Raw genomic sequence first — 25,225 nt, forward strand, 5'->3', positions numbered from 1 at the left:
CGTTGTGTATTGGTATTCCAACTTGATGGTTGATGGTCCTGGGGTATTCTAACCCAATGGTTGATTGGACCCATAGTGTATTGGCATTCCAACCCGATGGTTGAGAGGACTGGGGTATTCCAAACCGATGGTTGATTAGACTCAACATGCCGATATTTTATATGTTATTTTTTGTGTGTTGGTACTTTGGGGGATCTCACTAAGTGTTGTCTTACAGTTTTGGGTTATGTTTAAGGTACTTCAGAGGATCGCGGGAAGGCGAAGGCATGACCGTACACATCCTCATGTTTTGACTTATGATTTTGGGAAACTATGATGTCAAAATGTTTTTGAAAACTATGTTTGTAAACAATTTGTGAATTGGGTTGGTTTTAAAAAGTATAATTGTATCATGATTTTTATGGATGTTACAAGTTGGTATCAGAGCCTTGGTTTGAGTGAATTGTAGGAACACTCGTGCGAATCCAGACTCAAAATAAGGAAAAAGATTTTAAAAAATGATTTTCAAATTGTTTTCAAAATAATCCAAGTGGATGCGATGTGTGTGATCAGCCAGAGCCAGTAAGTAGACCCCAAATTACCACACAATTATTTGATCTTGTGATATGTTATATCAACATGCTGATGGTAAGCTAGGTATCTTTAGGAATTGCATGATAGAAATGCCTGATTATATGATTCCTTATATCCTAGGGTTCTTCCTTATATGAAATTGACATCATTATTGTAGTTTCTTAGTGTATGCATCATAGTTATACATAACTAAGATTCTATAGCTTAAGAATGTTTGGTTTGGACTTATTTCCTGTCCTTGTCTGATGAAGGGCTTAGGGTAGGATCAGATATTCGACTATCTATAGGGTCCAATGTTATGTATGGTTAGCATACACGAGTGTTGCAAGGTTGGTGGAAGTTTCATGGATGTGCTGTGTGGGGTCAGCCGACCAGTTTCGGAAAGTTTAGTATCCCGCTAGGGAGTGAGAATTGAGTGTATTCGTTTTCTAGTGTGTATTTTTAGTGTTGTTGTGATGATCCTTGAGAGAGATACGGGTAGGTGTGGAATGCAGTATGTGTTGGATTTAGTGTCTAAGCCCATAATTATAATTGAGATGTACTTGACCTGATAGACGCATGGTCCTTTGGGGTTTCCTTCATCAGTGCAATTTGATAGAATGGACTTTTGAAAATAAGGTTATTTGTGATTTATTAATATATTATAAGTATAATATATTAATTTAGGAATCATATTATTTAATTAGTATTGACCAAGAATTAATTTGGAATTAATTTTATGATAAAAAAAAAAGACTAATTAAATATATGGGGATTGATTGTGTGCATAAATGATTCTTATAGTGTGGGCCAATGATCCATGGTTATTTAGGATGGGCTAAACCAATGAGATAGTCCATGGAGGTTTAACCCATGGATCCAAAGTAATATGAAAGGTCATGGTGCATAAGGGTTTGCATGGATGTAACCCTAACCCCTTATGGCCAAAATTAGTTGCACCATTGATTCTAAGAGATCATAATCGATTTTGAGCTAAGTAACTATTATCTCAAGCCACTTCTTGAATTTGGTGTTTGTGACACATTATAGGCATCACACTTAAGGTGCTCAAGCTTTCAAAGGCCAAGAACTGCACCTTACATCAAGAGGTTTTCATCTAAACTAGTTTTTATGTTCTATAGCTTCAATTGTATGCTAGTTAGGATGTATGCTTTGGAAATTTGAAAATGCATGTATAATTAGAGAAAAGATAGATCCAAAGCATCTAGGTTTTCATGTTAACCATAGGAGTGTTATAGTGCTCAAAACCCAACAGTGGTATCAGAGCCTAGCATTGTTTTCTACTATATTGATGCTATTGTATTATTTTTCAAAATTGGAAAACTGTTGTGACAGCCCTACTCGACGAGTACATGATTGGACTCGATGAGTAGGTTGAGTTTTGCCTTGAACTCAATAAGTCCATTGTTGGGCCCAACGAGTTGGTTAATCAGACAATATTTTTTTTGGGGTTTTTGGCCTGAATTAGATTAGGATCATAACCACAAGTTGTCTTGAATCACAAAATCTGTTTTTTTATATTGTAGTGATCATGCTCATCCAATTAAAAGATAATTGTCAAATTTTCAAGATTTGTATTAGTTTATGTGATAGGCTAATTTCTTGTAAGATTGTTGATGTGAGTTTTCTTGACTTATGAGTTTAACTAGGTCATAGATGTATTTTTTGATAATTTTTTGTTACTTACAAATGTTGATCTTAATGATTTTAATGACCTCCATAACTTGTCCTCAAGTTATGTAAAATGAAAAGTCTCATCCATTAAAATAACATTAAACTCATAAGTTATCAATTGCAAGATTCATCAAAAGATAGTTGTCAAAATTCTTTTGATAGTTGTTAGTTTATATGTTAAGTTCATTACTTGTATCATTTGATTTAAAACTATTTTGACTTATGAGTTAGTTTAGATCATGATTAAAAAATTGTATGATAATTTTCCTTGTTAGAATTGATCTAAATGTTCTTTAATAAGTTCCATAACTTGTCCTCAAGTTATGGAACATGAAAAGTCTTATCATAAATGTTTTAGTGAATTCCATAACTTGTCCTCAAGTTATGGAAAATCAAGAGTTTTTTTTCATAAAACCAACATTAACTTATAAGTTATGGAAACCAAGAGTTTTGAAAAGTTTCAACACTTGTCCTCAATTTTTATAATTTGTAAAGTCTCACAACTGAAACATTTAATTCCAATACTTAGAGTTTTAAAAGTTAAAATTTAACCATTATACTATTATTATATTAAAAGTTAATATATATATATATATATATATATATATATGTGTGTGTGTGTGTGTATAAGACAATTCAGTCTTACCGTTAGTAGGCCTCATTCACAAAGCCAATCTATAGGGGGGATAAGGTTAATGCCTATAAAATGGTGGTTTAATGGGTGTCTACTCTCATCTACCGCTTCCTTGACTGGTGGAGGGTCTTTATCTGAACAAGTATGATAGGACATTAATAACTCATTATAAGTATAACGATAATTATGAAGTAACTAAACTTTTATCAAATTCCCAATCTTAGTTACTTTAGAAAAAATGTGAAAATGATTCTATTCCATGAAATTGCACTTTGAACCTTGTTAATTCGTTAGTGGAACATGTGTGGTTAACCGACACACTAATCTGGTACTGACAGTGTGTGGCAAAGGGTAGCTTGATGTTAACCATAGATCAATGGAGCGCATGTTGTTAACCAACACATTGATTAGGTGATTTGTAACATTGAGTGTACCAAGCTAATTTGCATGGTTATTCACACCTTGTTTGTGATCATCGGCATCCCAGTCACAAACTTGAAGGGCACAATCGAGATTTAAACATGACATTGAAAAGTTCAATGAATCTCAAAGTATCTAGGAATTTCAATACATTTAAAACTTAATAATCTGTTTCATTTTTTACGATGAAAATTGGTAAATTGTCATTTACTACCTTTAAATATTTTACAATTGGATTACGACATCCTTCTTCGCAATTGTAAAATATTGTGTTGGTTCATAGCCTTAATATTTCATTTTGGGTGTTACATTAAGGACTTAAATCAACTAACTTGAATTTTTCCCATTATAGATGTCTAGGTCAGACAACTATGGTCTTCTCGAATCTGTAGGAAAAGTCTTTCCAGATGAAAATGATATTCCACAATATCATACTTCACTTCCTCCACCTCCAATTATTCTCCCTGGCCTACATGTTCGAAGACTTGAAAATTTCAAGGTCACTCAGGCCCTATTGGTGAGAAAACATGAAGATAGAAGATCTATGTGTGCACATGTCTTGGAGATGAAGTCACACATTGACAGGTTGGGAATGTTAGGAGTCGATGTCTCAAGGAAGTTGGTTGTTGACTTGGTTCTTCAGTTACTTCCCGAGTCATATAGTCAGTTTGTTAAAGACCACTATATGACAGACCGCGACGTGACCCTTATTGATCTTACCTATTTGCTTATTATTGCTGAATCTGCAACGATTTGGCGCACTGGTAAAGCAAATTTGATTAGAATATCTACTTCCCAAACTTCCATGGACATTGAAAATGGAAACACACAAAGTCCAGAAAGGTTTCTCTTCCCAAGGGAAAGGGAAATGCTAAGTCTGAGATTATCCCGTGTACCATTCTAGAAGAGTCTGTTTGTTTCTATTGCCAAGAAAAGGGACACTGGAAGCGAAGCTATCCTGACTGCCTGATAATTTTAATCAAATTGTATGGTTCTACTTCAAGTAAGTCCACTATCTAGCTCTATTAAGTTCCTGTTTGTAGATTCTTAATTCATGATGTGATAAGATTATATTTTGATGTTTTGTAGGATAAAAGGAAGCTTAAAGGAAAGGCATGCAATGTCTGATCGCGAAGAGATGGATTTCGATTGCAAGGTTCGATGATCGGATTTTGGATCTGTTGCTTAAGAGTTATGATAGATTGCTTAGAAATTTGTAATGACATGGTTTTAATTTTTAATGGCATTGTAAGGAAAAGTTTTTCCGCAATTATATAAATAAAGAAAAAATATTTTATCTTATTTTATATTTCCTTGCAATGACATATGTGAAAATTGATGTTTGTATTTTTTAACAATATGGATTTGATTCTTTCGTTTGTGGTAGTGTCTAAATTTACCAAATAAGGAAAGATTCTTATCACTCAAGTTTATGTTGGACAGAAACATGGGATCATGCAACTTGTATTGTATGATGAATGAGAACCTTCATCTTTGGGAAATTAGGACTAATTCCTTGTTCACATACAGAGGTGAGGTAAGTGAAGGACTAAGGGATCGGGTACACTTGGTTGTGAGCTGGTTAGGTCCACCACAAAGAAGGACAAGACTATTCGTTATGGTTTACGGAAGTTAGAAAATATGGTTATGCTTACAAGATTAAGTATAATTCTGAGTCATTGAAAAGTCTTACTGTACAGCAGAACGAATAAGAAGAATCAAAGTTGACAGAAAGATAAAAGTTTCTCCAATCTGAAAAGATGGAAGAGTACTTGAGTATCGTGTTTAATGATTAAGAAAACCATATCAGAATTTGATCCTCTAAGGACGCTTTAGTGCATTTGTTTGGCTATGAACAAGAATCATGAATTGTTGAAATTGTTAAATTAATTAAGATGAATCATACTTCGTTCCAAAACCAAATCTTAGAGTCACAATCCAAGATTGTATATTGAGTGACATATCAGCAAATGTAGAGTAAAATGTTTTCTACTCTTATACATTTGAAATTGGTAAGTTGTAATCTTTTGGATAAAACAAAGATCAACTAACACCGATTGTCAAAAGTGTTTGTATTGATAAGAAATCTCACGAACTCTTGAATATTTGTTTGTCCAGTAATGTTTCTTGATAGAGAGAAACTTATATGTCAACATGTCAGTGGGAGTATTAAAGATCTTGAAAAGTTTTAAGAACTAATCAAGAGTCAACCTATTGTTAATCACTAGCACACGACTTGAGGTTTGTACCCTATCGTGTTGACATATTCTTGTTTTTGTGATCATTCCAGTTAAGGTTGACTATGCACATGAGTTCTATGAGTTCTCAACTGTTTGCATAAGTCTAAGCACCTTGATCAATGAAAGTTCATTAATCAGTAAGGGTGAGCTGCTCAATAACTTGGAAGACATGGTAGGCCCTTGTGCTACCGAGTGGCAAGGAATTAAGATTAGATAGGTTCCGTCCATATGAGTTTGGATTTGTCGATAACCTTGTCTTAAGATTATGGTTATGACAAATTCACATTGATAGGAACACATACACCATAAAAAAATCTAAGTGTCATATGGTTTCTCTCCAATTCATGAAAATGATTGTGAGGAAATGCTTTCACTAAGTAGATTTTAAAGAGTTAGCAATTGTGATATTTGCATTCTCAAATTCGATTATGACTACGACATCCCTCTTCATAGTTCAAATTGTGAGAAATGGAAAAAGCTCTAAACATTTGAGTCTTATTTCTATAAGTTCTAAAATTGTTAATAGAAGGTGTGTGAGCTTAGATAAAGGCTTATCGAAGCATCTTGTGTCAGGAATCTAAACTTTGGTAAGAAATTCAATAAAGTATTAAGTGCTAGAAGTCCAATTGATTTCTGGATTTATGTCATAGCTAGTGGGAGCATAAATGTTATGCAAGTAACAAAATAATGTTTATGCTAGTGGGAGCATAATTATTATGGTAAGTGTTGCAAGTTAGCAATGCTAATTATAGAAAACAAAGTTTTCAATTCGCAAAGTTGCAGGTTGAAAAGTTGTTTTGCTATAATTAAGGGAGAAGAACTTATACTTCATTTCCATTCTAAAAGTTTAGATTGAGATTTTAATCAAATTTAGTCAAGGATTTATATGAATATCATTTTGAAATGCTTCAACATTGGAAATTCTATATATGGAAATATTATAGAAAAAGACTAGTCAAGTATCATGTCTTTATGTAAGACATTATGAATCGTATCCCATATGGTTTGGGTATAGGATCGACTGCATATGCTATAATATTCATGTGTTCTAATTTTCCAAATGCCTAGGGAATTAAAAGGGAAAAAGGACTAGAATTGGATATGACTAAAGTTATTAAACAACTGCTAAGAACAATCCAAGGTTCGCCAAAGATTGGTTGCTTATGGATAGTTGGAAGTATAGTAATGGATGGACCATATTGACATTATTATGAATAGACAAGATTCTAACAACAATGAGTTGTTATATGGCAAATATGGAAATGTTTCAGTAATGGGAGTTGGATATCAAGAATCTATGAGAAAGTTAGAAACTTTTATGGAAGAGGGATGTTCAAAGGAATGTGCTTTGAATATGAGACATCAGATCTATGGAATTGCCTTGTAACAATCTCCAATGGAAAGTTTTGTAATTGACAAAGTCTTTGTGACTTGTGTACATAGTTATTACAAAAGGATCACTGCATATAAGTTTAGAATCTAGCAAAGTACAATAAGTGGCAAGAACTTGGTACTCTTACACTTATCATAAGGATTTGGAATTGTGAAATGAGTATCGTTGGAAATGTTTACAATTGATCTATTTCACAAAGTAAGGACTGTATGTAAGCATAGTGTGCATGCTTATATCATAGGATCACTATTGTTTTAATTTAAGTATTAGTTGATAAATCGAAAAAATATACAATGAATAATGTGTAATAAATATTGTGATTAAATAAAAGGTGTTTTATTTATACTCAAAAGTTTTGGGGCCATATAGGATTAGTATTATTCATGTGTTTCAGTTTACATGTTTTGACTTCCTGGATAATAAGATTATTCAAACCATCCATAGTCGATCATACTTTGGAAGTAGGTAATGAGGCTAGACTGTCATGAGTTGGCTTGTAGATTGTCTAAGGCGTTAGACATAGCAAAAGTTTGCTACACCATTCGTGAGTACTCCTGAAATAAGATTTGAGTATTAGATTAACCCACACTCACCTGGATCACTTCATGGAATTTATCACGAGTGATTGTGAGACAATAATATCATACAATCTTCAAACTAAGATATATGAGTTGTTGACTATGCGTTGGTTGTGCATTGATGACACGAAAACACATCGGTAACTTGATGTTACAAAGCGTATCGTTATGCATGACTTAATGAGTAGTTAGTACAAGAATATAATGTCGAAGTTTATCTGTTCCTTTTATCCTAAGAGGATTAAAAGCGATATCTTGGGCCTATGAATGATTTTGTTTTGACTATGTGTCGGGCCCGGTCAGAACAAAATTGATGTGTTCAGTTATGTTCTATATCAGACGAATCGAAAATCAGGAAAAAACTTGCAGGACAATAAGTATGACTATGTTCCATGTATTTGTCTGCGTAGATATCTCGAGAACAGAGGAATATATGATCCCTTATCTAAAGGATGGGTAACTGGCCGGTTCAGAGTTCGATAGCGGCTTTTGAGAGCTACGATTGGTAATCGGGTTTTGGAGTTGCACTGGCAGTTATAGTTATTAGACTTATCCAAGTAGGAGACTGTTGGATTTAGTGTCTAAGCTCATAACTATAATTGGGATGTACTTGACCTGATAGTAGCATGGTCTTTTTGGGTTGCCTTCATCAGTGCAATTTGATAGGATGGACTTTTGAGAATAAGGTTATTTGTGATTTATTAATATATTATAAGTATAATATATTAATTGAGAAATCATATTATGTAGTTAGTATTGATCAAGAATTAATTTGGAATTAATTTTGTGATCAAAAGAGATTAATTAAATATATGGGGATTGATTGTGTAAATAAATGATCCTTATAGTGTGGGCTAATGATCCATGGTTATTTAGGATGGGCTAAACCAATGAGATAGTCCATGGAGGTTTAACCCATGGAGCCTAAGTAATATGAAAGGTCATGGTGCATTAGGGTTTGCATGGATGTAACCCTAGCATTTGTAACACTATAAAAGGAACCCCTCATGTAGGGATGTCAACGGGACCAAACGGGAGCGGAAATAGCTGCCCCCACTCCCGCCCCCGAAATCAGTTGTTGCCCCCGCTCCTGGTCCCGCCCCCGACTCCCCCGTTTACATAGCCCTCGGTTAGCACCATCGCCCCTGGTCCCGCCCCCGTTCCCCCGGTTTATAGGCTTAAAATTCATTTTTTTTTGCTAAACAACTACTTTGGTTTAGGCTAAAAAGCCTATTTTTAATAACTTTAAAAGTTTAAAACATAATCTTTTAGAAACTAGAAAATTAAAAAATCCAACATTACAAAACGACAATTCCCACAATCTTAAAAATATAAAATATGACAAATCCAATATTACAAATATAAAATACTTACATATCCAAAAATATATGATCAATTCACTACCTTTTCAATATCCATTAATTGGAAACGGGAAAGTGAAACCTAACCTAAACCTAAAATTAGAAAATCTATTTTGTATATGTATTTTATATTAAATATATATATTTTAAATAAATGTACAACCGGGGCCCCCGCGGGAGTACGAGACGGAAATACCAACTCTCGACCCCGCTCTTGAAAATAAGTGGGGTTTAAATTTGCCCTCGCTCCCGTTTTTTTTAAAAATTTAGTCCCATACGGGATCGGGGTCTCACGGGGGGGTTTTGACATCTCTACCCTCATTGCCAAAATTGGTTGCACCATTGATTCTAAGAGAGTCATAATCAATTTTGAGCTAAGTAACTGATTGAACCTCACTATATATATATATATATATATATATATATATATATATATATATATATATATATATATATATATATATAATCATATATGATTATGTTGTGTAATATATAATTAATCATATATGATTATACAATCATATATGCTTAAAAATAAAAACAAACATATTATTACAACTAAAAAAGAATTAATATTAAAAACTAGTTCACATACAATAAGGTATGCTACTGGTCCATAAAAGAAAGATGATTCTTTCTCTGGGTTGTAAACCTTCTTCGTCCTTACCAAACAATCGTCAATGAAATCACATGTGTCAATGTTACTTAAATCAGTATCTCTTCTGATTAAATACAATGGATTCAGATTACATTTACCTATGCTTTTAGACTCATAGAATGTATCAATAAATAGAACCAAAAAAATTGATTCTTAAGTTATCATCCATTGCACTAGTTCGAACAAGTTCATTGTTTAGCTGTTTCAATATCAATTTATCAATATTTCCATATTATCTCTTCCAGTCTAGCATACATCTCTCTTCATCATTCTCGGAAATGTAATCCATGTTTGAAAGTAATGAATCACCAGATGGTAATCCTAATATCTCATGAATAGATTTACTATCAACACTAACTTGACAATTCTCAAACTCCACCTTCAAAGTTTCAAAAATAAAATGATCAAGAACATAATAAACAATATTTAACAGTATGTCAGATCATCTTTATCCCTAACAAACTCCCAAATCCCATAGCTCTAACACTCATTCTGCTCTCTTCTTAAACCTTGAATAACACCCAACATTGAACCGGGTGAGCATCTTTTCTTCAATGAAGGGAATTATTTTATAACAAAAACTTTTTTTCTTTCTTCACAACTTTAGCTTATCTCTTTGGTTTCTTTGAAAATCCAGGACGACTCTAAAAATCAGAATCATTTTCATCAGATAGTTCCCATTTCTTACTTACGGTTTTGACCTTCTTCAAAACTAATTTCTTTCCCTTAACAGTCAGATACACTTTTGGTTGTTCAATAACTGCTTTTTTTTTACTATTATTTCTTTGATCGTGTTTGCACCACTTCCTTGGCCTTTTCTTTTTTGGAAGATGTCCGTGTCTGCCTGGAGCTTTATATTGATACATTCTTTGTAAAATTACCTTTGTTAACTATAATTTTTATTAAAAAAATACTGTTAGTAAAAAAGAAAACAAAATACATATAGTCAGTTACAAATGAAGAAACATAATCACTTATGATTGCAAAAACATACCCTTATCATTTTAACCTTAGACTTTTCCTCTAAAACATCTTCACTTTCCTTTTCATAAACATAAGCATTTACTACAAAAAAATAGCATAATTAGTTATTAATACATAACAAAAACGCATATGACTAATAAACTATGATTTTAAATCACACAATCACTAATGCTTATAAAAACATACATTTATCATTACTATTTTTTGATATTTTCTCTTTTCATTGCGGAGAATCATCTTCAGATTCAGATTGGTTTCTTACATAAATAAATCCTATTAAATCACTTATGATTAGAACTAGAAATAAACATATAACTAAAACTTAAATTATCACTCCATTGAAAAAATCACAAAATCAGTTATCATTACAACACATACCTTTAACATTTTTTTTAATTTTCTCTTTAACTTCGCCAGAAACATCTTCATATTCACGTTGGATACATAGACATACAAAATCACAAAAATATGATAATCAATTATGAATAAAAAAATAATAGAAAAAAATGCGATAACAAAATATTACATAAACCGCTTTGAACATCGATTTTTTGAACTATACCTTTGAAAATAATACCACTTCTACCGCCTTCAAGATTTTTTTTTTTTGTTTTTTGAACAATTTTCGAACATATTTTGTTTTGAAATCATTATATGTGAAAATATAAACAACTACTTAGATTAAAAACCACCACAAACACACATAATAATAAAAAAAACAAATGAACTGTATATGGAAAAATCATCAGAATCAAGTAAAAATGACAAAAAAAAAAAAAAATACTAAATCAAAACAAAAATCATCATTATCAACATAATACTACAGTTAACTAATTAAAACATACATGCATTATCAAAAAAAATGAAAAGTTAATCGTACTCTAACCTTTCATTTCGATTAATGAAGATGTGACTTCGGTTAGATTTTCTTCTGAAGACATTTACTGATTTTTCAAACATAATTTGCACAACTAACAAACAAAAACTAAGGCTCAATACGATAAAGAAAGAAAAAAAAAAAGGGTTTTTGTGAGAGTTTTTAAGTGAGATTTTGATTGAGAAAGAAAAGAAGAGTATAGGTGGTTACACTATCATAACCTCTACAAAACTTATATGCTTTTTGTAAAATTACAATACTAACCCGAAAATGGTTACCAACGACGTTAATTTGAATAGTTAACTACGTATTTACAATTATGCTACCGACGGATTTTACAAATAACGATCATAAAATCAAAGTGCTATGTAACTATTTCACAATCTCTAATTTTTTATTAATCTCAAGGGAACCAACACACACACACACACACACACACACACACACATATATATATATATATATATATATATATGGGAAAAATGAATGTATCTTTAAATTTATATAAGCTTAGGTACATAAACTCATCATATATATATATATATATATATATATATATATATATATATATATATATATATCATACGATGCTCGATTTTGTGATTTGTATTTTTTTTTTTAAAAAATTCAATTTTTTTAAGGTGTCTTCACAAGTCTTTACCGCAACCATATATATATATATATATATATATATATATATATATATATATATATATATATATATATATATGGGAAAAGTGAATTTGCCATTAAGGGTATGTAAGCTTAGGTACCCAAACTCACCATACTACGTCGTTTGATATCATATAATACATTGTAATTGTCTGATGTTCTTATAATTTAACTTCTAACTTGATTTACTTCCATGATTTTTATAAATTACACATTTATATTCCTCTTACGTAATTTTCATTTTTAACTACAATATATATATATATATATATATATATATATATATATATATATATATATATATATATATATATATAACCTAGTAGGTGTTCGGTAAAAAAATGTGATATAAAAGAAAGATAATTGTGAAATTTCGAAAATATTGAAAGTAAATCAAGTTATTGATTGAAGTTTAAGAGCATTGTAATGAATATATTAAACAAACGACGTATTATGGTGTGTTTGGATACCTAAGCTTATATACCCTTAAGGATATATTCACTTTTCCCTATATATATATATATATATATATATATATATATATATATATATATATATATATATATATATATATATATATATATATATATATAAAATACAGAAAGAGAGAGAGAGAGAGAGAGAGAGAGAGAGAGAGAGAGAGAAAGATAGATGTGAGATCCGTTGAGAACTCATATTTTCCCGAGAACTAAAGGTGGTTAACTCATTAAAGGTATGATCGTCATCTTATCAATCTCATTTAATGTTTAGTTTTTTATGTTATTGGAAATATTAATAATAATATCTAAAAATTTACATAAATAATCAAAAAAAAATTAAATAATAATTTTTTATTATTTTTTTAAATGCATATTTTTTTTTCCAAAACATGGTTTTTCAAAAAAAAAATGATTTTTTTAATTGCAGTTTTTTAAGAACATCAAATTTTTAAAAATCAGTAATTTAAAAAAACTGCAATATTTAAAAAAAAAAAAAACTTTAATCTTTTTAACAAGAAAAGTTAACGTTTTAGGTGCATATATGTATATTTTCTCAAGTGCTAATATGCATTTTTCTTATATTATAATATTGGTAAGTAAATCATAAAGAAAACACATTTTTATTTAGTAATCTATAACCACAACAGTAAAATAAGTATTTTATTCGATACAACATAAAATATAAACTCAAAAAATACTACAAAATTTCAAAGCGTTTTCATGTATTCGTATCAAGATTTTCATATTTTCTTTAATTTATCATTTTTCACCTCATCAATATTTTCCTCAAATTCTTCCAAATCTACAAGAAAATTTTAAAAAAAATGATTAATGCAAGACCACTTACAAAAATGAATATGTATATATCATGTAAGATTCACATTGGATTATATCATGTAAGATTCACATGTGACTATATAATGTGATATTCACATGTGATTGTATCTTTTAAGATTCATATGTGAAATTCATAAGAAAAGTTTAAAAAATAACGAAAAACACTCACACAAAATGTATATGTGCATATAAACGTAATGTATATGTGATTTGCTTGTGATTTACATGTGAGTTACATGTGATTCATATGTGAATTACATGTGATTTACATGTGAATCGCATGTAATTCATGTGATTCACTTGTGAATTGCATGTGATTCGTATGTGAATTACATGCGATTTATACATGTGATTCATATATGAATCACATATAATTTATGTGTTTTTCACTTGTGATTTACATGTGAATCAAATATAATTCATATGTTATTCACTTGTGATTTACATGTGAATCGCGTGTGATTCATACATGAATTACATGTGATTTATATGTGAATCACATATGATTCATATATGAATCACATATAATTTATGTGTGATTCACTAGTGATTTACATGTGAATCATATGTAATTCATATGTGATTTACATGTGATTCATATGTGAATTACATGTGAATCACATGTAATTCATGTGATCACTTGTGAATTGCATGTGATTCATAAGTGAATTACATGTGATTTATATGTGCATCACATGTGATTCATATATGATTCACTCGTGATTTACATGTGGTATACTTATAACCATCACACCATGAATTAGACAAACACCAAAATTTAAGAATAAATTCAACCTAACTTAAAAAGTATAGATATAAGTAAATTAAACAACAGTTAGGGCATGCATCTGATTTGTAGGGAGTCAAAACAACATTTTAGTGATGAGTATAGCGAGTAAAAGACTAAATTTTTTTTCTATTCTCAAATATAGAATAAAGCTAATGAAAGGCTCCTAGAAACTATATTCATTACCTTGATCTAGATTTTGGAAAAGTCATAAATTTCATTATCTGCAAAATGAGTTTTGTACAAGGAAACGAAAATTTACTCACCAGAAGGTAAAATGAGTAGTAAACATTCTTGTACTAAACAATCCTACAATGACGGCATCAGCAGGATAAAGGAATAGATTAGTAAAATGTAAGAATTGGATAGATAGATTGAAGACAAAAGTTAAAGTTGGTTTGGTTTCTTACATATGTAATGAAACTTTGACAAGTCTTTCTTTCTTACAAGTGTAGTGATCAAATTAATCATCTGTGTAGAGGTTGTTTGAAATTCTATGTGTGCTTAAAAGTACAATATATTAGTTAGTTGTAAGTAACTACTGAAAAGGTAATGTATGTAAAGAAGATAAAGAAAATCAATTACCAACCTCGTTGAACAGGTCAACTAGGTCAATGTAATACAACTTTCCATGGAAATGTTTCTTGAGAATTCTTGGAATATAGTTGCAAAGAATTATTCCATCATTTTCAACAATCATACTAACCTAGAACCAACTTTCATTATTTTAGATATCATATAATGAAATGACAAGCAAGTATTATATTAGAAAAATAAAATATTATATCATTGTTGTTTGTAAAGTTGCAACTTGGGTAATCTAAACCAACAGCGTTGACCTTTGTGGGTATGAGACTCGTCCATGATGTCATCAAGCACAAGGATGTATGCTTGAAGTTGTCAATATTTACAACAATTGACTTTAATTAGTATATATCATGCAATTGAAATGAAAGGAAAACAGCTCAACAATCATTCTCTTAATTCTCTGAAATATACTCTTGGAGAATGGCCGTACTGTTGCATAAATAATAACCAAGATATTCTTATCAATCAAAAGAGAAACATCTATGAAGGAACATATTTATACAAAATCAAAAACTAATTTATTGAATTGGAAGTATAATTTCAAAACTTTGAACTTATAAATCGAGAAGGCTAAAATAAGGTTATACATAATCTACCTAAAGACCAAATTCAAAAGATGATACTATTTGAAACATAAAGCAAAAGTAGAGAGCAAAAAGCAAACTAACAAAGACGTTAAGTCTACAGTGACATGAAATTCATATTTAGATACAAATGTAAGATATGGAATTGGAATTGGAATTCCGAAAGATCAAGGACAACAAACATAAAATCAAAATTTTTAAATGTTTTCATTTAAAGATTTAAATACTTATATAATAATACCTTTCTCTCCTGTCGATCTTGTGCAATGGGACGTACTATTTTCTCTTTCATTTCATCGTATACACCATCATAATCAAACACTAATGGATCTTCCTCTAAGTCTTTCTTATGTTGCTCCTCTACCTACAAAAGAAACATGATAAGATAAAAGGAAAAGGAAAAAAGGACAAAATGGTAATCTTGTTTTTGTGGATGACTTACATCTTTGAGAGCCTTGTTTTTGTTGGCTTGTCTAGAAATTTCCCTCTCTATGTCATCTTCATCATCTTCACCAAAACCAAGTGTTGGAGGCTAATGAGGTCTGGTAGGTTGCTTCTTTTGTTGGGAGGATTGGACTCTTATGTTTAATCCGTACTTCATTTTACTTCCTATTCCTGCAACAGAAATGATAAATCATGGAATTTTTTTTGGGTCTAAGCTCAATTAGGGCAAGCATATTTGAAACAACAGTATGAGAGATTCACAATTATAGAACACTTGAAACAATTTAAAGCTTTATCAATTGATCAATTTTGGAATTTAAAAGACTGTATTTCACAGCTGCACCAAATTATTTATGTATTTCACAGTGACATAAGCATAAACATATACAAATGAAAACATTTAAAGATGTTTTCTACTTTGTTTATTATAACATAGAACTTTAAAAACGAATAGGAAGATCATCCATCTTCTACGCCATAAAATTAGTTAAATACAAAAAGTCGATACGGATTACAACTTTCTAGTACCAAAATCGGAAAGTAAACAATACACATATTTATGGAGCGTAAGGATATGATATAAATAAGAAACAAGGTATCGTATGAGGTTGAGGAGAACCAGTGGAAGGCGATGAATGTGAAGATGGGGAATTAGAGAAAAGATTTGTCAGCTTGTCACGAGTACCTAGTTGATCCACCACCAAATGATTTAGGTTTTCGATGAACACTTCTGCAATCAAAGATGAACACGACCGACATCGATCTCTTGGATTGTGGATTATTCATCGATGATTTGGAGATGAATAACGGTGGATTGGTAGTAGTCTGCAGAGGTAGAGGTGGTCGATCAAGATAAGGACAAAGAGGGAAGAGATACGGTGAAGAAGATGACGTTAAAGAAGGGGGGAGAGAGAGAGAGAGAGAGAGAGAGAGAGAGAGAGAGAGAGAGTGTGTGTGTGTGAGACGTAAATGAGAGGTTTAATAAGAGAATTAAAATAATTCATAAAATGCCCTTGATTCATTTCAATTTCTTTACCCCTCGTGTCTTATTTTTCCTAACTATTTACAAAAATACCACAAAACATCTTAACCATCTATTATTTTGATCTAACGACCCACGTTTGATTCTCGGGTTCTCATGAAACTATAGTTCTCAAATGATATCCCCCCCCCCCCCCCCCCTCTCTCTCTCTCTCTCTATATATATATATATATATATATATATATATATATATATATATATAATTTTATTTTATTAGGAAGGTGTTAGTTTTATTATATTTAGATATCGGATACATCATTGCCCGAAATAAGTGGATCTGGGCCAAAGATCCGAAATTCTTGGGCCTTTTCTTTTTCTTTTGATATTTTTTTTTTTTTTGAGCTTTAACAGTTTCACACTCCATTCTTCTCTATGTCTTCACGGTTTCTTCTACTCCATTCCTCCTCCCCGAATTCTTCTCTCACGTCGTAATCCACCCCCAAACCACCCAATTTCATCTCCATATCCACGTTCTATTTATACATCCACAACCTAATTGCTTTTGAAAATTTGAAATCAATGCGGTTTTGCATTTGTAATCTCCTTTGCCAGGTATCATGCTCTTCCCCCATTTTTTGTTTACAAATCCGATTATTTTTTGTCAATTCGCTCTCACTTTGATGACATGAATGCGTTTTGGAATTTGGAATCATCGGCTAATCGCCGGTTCAATTGCCCTTGGTTTTGTGCATCTTGAGATTATCGTACTTTTTTTTTTTTTTTTTTATCATTTCCTTAAGATTAGTGTATATTGGGGATTGTCCACTTAAGATTGTTATTATTTTCATCGAAATTAATTTTATTTTCAGTTTTTGGCTCTCTAAAATTTATACTGCGTTACAAAAGCATCAATGAACATCAAAACTGGAATTCTCTGTAATAACTGTTCTACCCTCCAAATAGTAATCAGTAGGCTTTTTACATCGATGTTAACTTATAATCTTCATTTACATGAAGATTTAGAACTTTGTGAACGATTTAATCATGGTCTAAATATCCTTTCGGTGTTGCTTTATTTTTTTGCAGATAAAACCAAGTGATTTTTCCGATAATCTGTGTTTTAGTTCCTAGATTCAGATGAGAGCAGCAGTGTGCTTTTCACACTTTCAACTTCCTAAATGCCAAATTCATACCTTTTCTGCTTCTTGGTGGGAAAAGATCCATAATTTCAGCAAAAAAAGATCCAGTATTTATGGCCTTCAAGGGGGGAATACTAATAGTAGAAGATGGACCCAAAAATCATTATCAACAAACACAGAAGGAATTGCGAAGAACATCTTAAGCAGAAAAACAACCAATATTGGCCAACAAATAACCGATGTAACAAGTTTTACACACACCGATTTGAATACAACTAAAATAAAAATCAATGAATCTAAAAGCATTCATCTTGAACAAAAGATCTCAGAGAACAAAGATCTATCAAAGCTGGTTACCATTTTTGTCTTTGATATTGAGACAACTGGTTTTAGCAGAGAGAATGAACGCATCATTGAGATTGCAATGCAGGATCTTAGTGGTGGATTAAATAGTACATTTGAGACACTCGTAAATCCTGATAAAATTGTTACAAATCCACATATCCATGGGATTTCAACCTATATGGTCAATAGACCCGGTATCCCAAGGTAACATTCTTGAATTTTTATATAATTAATTTAATTTTATGTTAAAGAATCTTGTAGATATAAACTTTGTGTTTCCAGGATGAAAGATTTGATACCCATTTTGATAGATTATGTGGAAAGCCGTCAGAAACCCGGTGGTCAAACATTATTTATTGCTCATAATGGGAAGGCATTTGATGTCCCTTTTTTAATCAGTGAATTCAACCGTTGTTCTTTTGAAATCCCACCACATTGGGAGTTCGCGGATACAATGCCTCTTGCTCGTGAAATCATGAAAGTTGAAGGTCTGTCTTTGTCTGACTCTATTTTTTTGGCCTCACCGTGTTTGGTGTGCATTGGACTGAAATTGGGACTGATGTGACAGAACAAGTTGCACTGTGTTTTGCGTGCATTGGACTGTGTCTGATGTGAACGAGACAAAAATTAATTTTTTTTGTCCCACACAACAAGGTGGGACACAGACGCGCTCTTGTTCTCTTGTTTGTGTAAAAGACGTAAATGTCCTCATTCTCATTGTCAAAAATAGCCCTAGAAAGCTTGTCCGGTCCGGTTACACCTTGTTTAGTCATGTCCCTACGGGACAGGACTAGACACAACCGGACTGGATAAGCTTTTAAGGGGCTATTTTTGACGATGAGAATGAGGAGGGCATTTAAGTCTTTTACACAAACAAGAGAACAAGAGCGCGTCTATGTTCCACCTTGTTGTGTGGGACAAAAAAAAATCAATTTTTGTCTCGTTCACATCAGACACCGTCCAATGCATGTCAAACACAGTGCAACTTGTTCTGTATATGTAAGAAAGGTAGCGAATGATAATATAATATTTGATTGGTGTTTAATCTATATTATGACATTTTGCAGGATCAAAGCTTTCTTCAAAATCACTTCAAGCGCTTAGGGAGTATTATGGAATCCCGGTTATTGGGAAAGCTCACAGAGCCATGGCAGATGTGAATGTGTTGGCGTTGGTTTTACAGAGGATGACTTGTGACTTGAAACTAACGGTTTCTGGTCTTCTTGAAAATTATGCATTCACAGCTTCTGAATTGAGCAATAATTCAAAGAAGAAGAAGAATTCAAGATGAAGATTAAAGACCATGTTGTAGTGATTTTGTTGTCAGTTGTCATAGATTTTTATAGTAATGTTGTAACTGGGATTCTGTTTTATTTAACAATTAGAAACAGATTTGGTCGTAATTTATTCACCTTTTGGTCTTTTGAACACTATATCTCATTTTTATTGTTCCTAGCTTTTTTGTTAGGGTTTAGGTTGAAATGTGTCTTTCACCATGTACTCATATTTAGTCATGAACTTTCAAATTTGTATCTATTGGTGTCTGCGTATAGTAGGTTTCATAGGTTAACCATTTTTAGCCTAACTTTTTTACAAAACAGTTCTATGTTAATATTTTTGTTATATATATTAAAAGGTAAATAAAATTTTTTTGATGAAAAAAACAAAATTATATATAAAAACCACTTTTGTAAAACGATTGGGAAACATTTGTAAAAGAAGGTGAATACATTTGTAAACAAAACATGGGAAAACTTTGTAAAAAGGTTGGCTAAAGATGGGTAACTATAAAACCTGCTATATGATGTAATGGATACGATTTTGAAAGTTAAATAACCTTGGGTCTAAAGAAAAAAAACTAGTTACCAATTGGGTACATGGTGAATGGTTGAATAGCAAATCCCATCCTAACAAGCTATTAAGAGCTTTTAGCCTTAAAAAAAAACTTGTTCGAAAATATGAGTTTAAAACTTTTATTTTAAATAAAAAACTTTTACATATAAAATTTTCAACTTCGAACCAGTAACATACTGAGAGTATTGTTTAGGTAAAATGATGTTAAAGATAAACTCAAGATTGTAACATTATAAAACATTAATTTAAAAGCAACAACTACAGAAAAATAAATAATAATAATAATAATAATAATAATAATAATAATAAAAACAGCAGTACGAAATCTATTTTTAAACGTAATTGGTACAAAAAGGTCTTTTACCTAATGGTATCAAGGTGCGTAGGAAAGATGTCTCTCCCCAAGTGGGTGAGTGTTTACGTTTCATCATGGACAAAAGTGTGGAGTTAGGAGTATAATATGATTAGAAGATGTGTGTTTTTCGTTTTAAAAAAATAATTGGTACGTAGTAGTGTTGAGATGGTCTTGTAGACTTTTTTGTTCAAATTAGTTTTTCTTTTCAAAATAATAAATTATAACTAATATATTTTAATATTTTTAAAATTATATCTAATTGAAATCTTTGAAAAAAGTCCTATATGTGGTCTCTTTATCAATTAAGCCATGCATTTATTTTATTATTTGAACAATAAAAGACAGCAAACTTAAACTATCTACACATTTGAGATTTTTGTCGTTAAACAAGTTATAAACCTGGCATGATCTTTTTGAAAATAGAGTACAACGGTCTAGGTTCAAAAATACAATGTTTTTATATTTCTAAAGATTTTTTTTTTTTTTGTAATTTAATTTAATTTTTATTTTATTATTTTTATGTAATATTATTGTACTCTTTTGTTTGTTTTAGATAATACGAATCAAAACTATCTTACTTTAAAATTATTATATTCTAAGTGTGTGACAGACGATCTTGTTTTACTATAATCTCAATGTATTTTCACAATGAGAATGTTTTTTTATTGTAATCTTATAATATTCTTTCTGTTTACCTTAATATATTATCTTACTATATAATTAAAATATAAAAATAACAACAATAATAATACAAAAGTTACAAAAACAATTACTTTTAGGAAGAAAAAAAAATCATATGTTAAACAAAGGATGGCCTCTATCACAAAGTTACATAAAGAACAATAGATTTCATATAAACCTAGATCTGAAGACTACAAAAATATTTATTTTCAAGAATAGTATATCCTAATCAAACAAAGAGAATATAATAAAATTAAAGTAAGATAATGCGTTTTATCAAATAAATAGAATACAATAAAGTTATAAATCGATAATATCAACTATCAGATGGAGAGAAAATAAAATAAGATTATAGTAAGATAATATTCTTCGCCAGACAGAAAAATACAATAAAAATATAGTAAATAGTAAAATAAGATTAAAACAAACTATAAATAAAGCCATTTTTAGAAGAAAAAACATTACATTTTGATCATATTTTTTAAAAAGCCATAATATGTTGCTTTATATGTATGTGTCAATGTCGTTATTGTTACGAATGCATTATACACATACTTACAGTTTGTGAACCGATTGATTTTAACCATTAGAAAACTTAATGAAGGCGTGTACTTGCGATAAGAGGTGGATTGGGTATCTATATGTATTATGTAAGGAAAATAAAATTTTCAGTAAAAAGATATTAACCACTATGTATTCTTAAAGGATGGAATTATTAGAATTGGCATGCCTCATAGGTCGATAAATGGAGAAGCTATAGTTTGAAATTAATGGTGGATTTGGAAACTTAATTAATGGGATGATACTATGTCGAAATTGTACTTACAGGTATCCTAAGCAAGAACCTACTCATATTGAGGTTGAGGGTTCAAGTTCCACTATAGACATAAGTGGAATAATTTAGGAGTAGTTTAGTATATATTTGTATTTGTCATTCAAAAAATATTGATAGAAAATTAGGGATCGAACTTTGAAAAATGTAACTTTAAGGAAATGATTACATGAAATACTTTACCTTAAGTTGGAAATCTTAACTTGAGATGATAAAATAGTTGTTATTCATCAATAATTAACACATAAGGTTTTAAGCTTTGGTATGTACCATGTGCTAATCAGGGTAATTAGGTTGGTTGATGAGTACTTAAGGATGAAGTTAAGGAAGAGTACCCCAACATATACTCCTAGAATGAACTCATTTTATTACTACGCGAATACTTATGTGTTGTGCATGTTGAAATTGTATTGTTATAACTTTAACAAATATATTGTTGATATTGATTATGTCATTGATATTAAATATAAAAAATATTCTCTCCGTCCCAAATTGATAGTCCACTTTTAATTTTTAAAGTCTTTTTTCTTCAACTTTAACCTTAAATATTTTTATTTTTGTTGTATATTACTTGATAAAACTTATAATAACGAAAAAACATTTAAAATACAATCCATTCATATATTTACATCAAGTATTATCTATCAAACACAAAAATATTTAAGGTCAAAGTTTAAGAAAAAAACTTCAAAAGTCAAAAGTAAACTATCAATTTGGGACGGAGGTAGTAATAATTATCACACTAAGTTGATATATAAAATTGCAACAATTTTGAAAAATATTATTCAATAAGTTTTACTCATGACTCACACATTAATAAAATTAAATATAATTTTTGATTTAATGTTATTTGTAACTATAGTTATTATAATAATTAATTTTAAAATTACTTATTTGATCATATTTATTAATAAAACTAAATATAATTCTAGATTTAATGTTACTTTCAATTATTGTAATGAATAGTTTCAACAGGATCATAATTAATTTCAATCATGATTTTCTTTAAAAAAAGTGTTGTTTTTAATCTAATGTTATGTAGTTTATATATTTTTTTATGTTATTATTATTTTTAGTTAACTTTAAACAACTTATAATTATTAATAAATTATAGAAGATTTTTATAAAATATTATTGTTTAAAAAAATTATAGATACTACTAAAATTAGAATAGTAAGTTATTTATTGTATTAATTTGAAAAGAAGAAGAAGTTTTTGTGTTTCAAATGAATGTGATTAGAATGAAAATGTTTCTTTTATAGTATATTAGATGAATCCACGCCCGTTGCATAGGAATGAGTTTACAAAGTTAAAATAACAATCAAAGATATTTTGTTAATAATATCTTAGTCATTTGGTATTAACTACCAAAAGAACATCTTTTAACACTAAATCAAAATTGTCTTTACCTGGAACCTTATAAGGTAAACCTTATGATATAATAGGTCTATTAAGAGTTTAAGTTGAAAAGTTGTAATATGTGTAAGGGTTGAAATCGATGATGTTTAATAAAATGATTAAAATCTATGTGCTTTTAAACTTATAATATATTATTCTTTTTATATTAAAAGAAATAAGAAGAGTGTCAAGTAGTTAAAAAGGTTTATATTAATTTGGGAGAGTTAATAAGAAAATTCAAATTATTATAATAAAAATAATTTTATATTTTGAATCATATTACTCGAAAGGCCTCTTATAAGATAATATAGATATAATAGTTAGACAATCCAAATAAAATAATACGAATGATCTTTGTAGTGATTAATTTCATATCTTGATAAATGTATCATAATAAAATATAAAGATGGTATCTTAAACCGGCTAATATGTTCTAAAAACAATCAATAGTGTTAGTATATGTCTTGTGGGAATATTTTATTTTTAATGTAGTATTTAAGTAGGGCATTTGTTCAAAAATCAAACAGTACATAAATAATAATAAAATTAATTACATCATCTTTAATAAATGAATGTTTTTTTGCCACATATCAATCTTAACACTTGTCATTTTGTAGTATTTTTAACATAAATATTATCCACTTATCAATTTTTGGTTTGTTTCAATTTTTAAAATTAAAATCATATATACTTATATATGTAAAGTATTAAATATCATATATATGATATTAAATTGCAATAAATACGTTTCTTTCTATCTTATTTTAAAGTTGTATATTAAAAAAGATTTTATCTTTACATTTTAATGTTTAATTTATTTTTAAATCAACCCGTGTATTACATGGATCTAACACCTAATGTCGTAATAAATAACAATAATAAAATGTCTTATAATGGTGATAAAAATAAGACGAGGAACCCATAATCTAATTACTTGACTTGTGACAATGTTTTATTTTATATTTATTGATAATCAACTAACATAAATAAAATGTTTGTTAATTCCATGTTTAAATATCATAACTTTTCATTTAAATATCATAACTTTTCAATACAGTCAACTATAACTCAAAAAGTCATAAGTTAAGAATTCGTTAATTGCATTATTTTTTTCAAATATTACAACTCTTAAAAAGTTCTACCAAGATTATTAAAAAACTGCAACAATAAATAAAATTGGTTAAATGCATTAAAAATGGTATTAAAGACCCTCAAACTCCAACTAAAGTTTATTAAGCATTAAACTATTATAACTCAAAAAACTATTTTAGCTTATAGTATTTAGTTGATAGTAAGGAGTGTCTCTAGAGGTCGTATGTTCAAGTTTCGGTGAAGATATAGGAGTAGATTAGTTAGTTTGTCTAAAAAAAAACTTATAATAATCATTATTTGTAATCTTTTGCATTATGTTTTAATAGATGAGAAAAAAATCTTAAAGTTGGGCTTTATTTACGCAAATGTCATTTTTGATTTTTTTTACAATTTAACCAAAGACAGTCACAACACGTTTTCTCTGTTGTTTCACTACTCATCGTTCGTACTATTCAACGTGGTACTATTCATTGCTAGTGTTCATCGTTGTTACTGTACATCGTTTGTCCATTTTTGTTATTGTTCGAAGTTTTGTTTGTTTGGTTGTTGTATGTATTTATTTGTATTCATTGTTGGTATTAGTTTGTTTTTATTACATATTTCTTTTATTACAATTTTCTTTTAATTACGAAACCTAGTCGAATGTTTTGTTACACTTTTCTTTTGTCAGTTTTCTTTCAATTATGAAACCTAATCGAAAGTTTTATTACATTTTTCTTTTTGAAAGCTTCTTATTAAAAAAAATGTTTTACTTTTACAATAAT

General features: G+C 29.8%; 1 protein-coding gene across 1 annotated transcript; it reads left to right on the forward strand.

Moving 5' to 3' along the window:
- The first annotated feature begins 17,179 nt into the window (after nucleotides 1-17,179).
- Nucleotides 17,180-19,783, forward strand: DPD1 (Polynucleotidyl transferase, ribonuclease H-like superfamily protein). Its single transcript, XM_078965297.1, has 4 exons — nucleotides 17,180-17,377; nucleotides 17,852-18,453; nucleotides 18,532-18,737; nucleotides 19,317-19,783. The coding sequence occupies exons 2-4, from the start codon at nucleotides 17,903-17,905 to the stop codon at nucleotides 19,538-19,540; spliced, it is 981 nt and encodes a 326-aa protein (XP_078821423.1). The 5' UTR covers nucleotides 17,180-17,377; nucleotides 17,852-17,902; the 3' UTR covers nucleotides 19,541-19,783.
- Nucleotides 19,784-25,225: the final 5,442 nt, after the last annotated feature.

The sequence above is a fragment of the Lactuca saligna genome, chromosome 7 (assembly GCF_052625555.1).
Source record: "Lactuca saligna cultivar CGN05327 chromosome 7, ASM5262555v1, whole genome shotgun sequence".
NCBI lineage: Eukaryota > Viridiplantae > Streptophyta > Magnoliopsida > Asterales > Asteraceae > Lactuca > Lactuca saligna.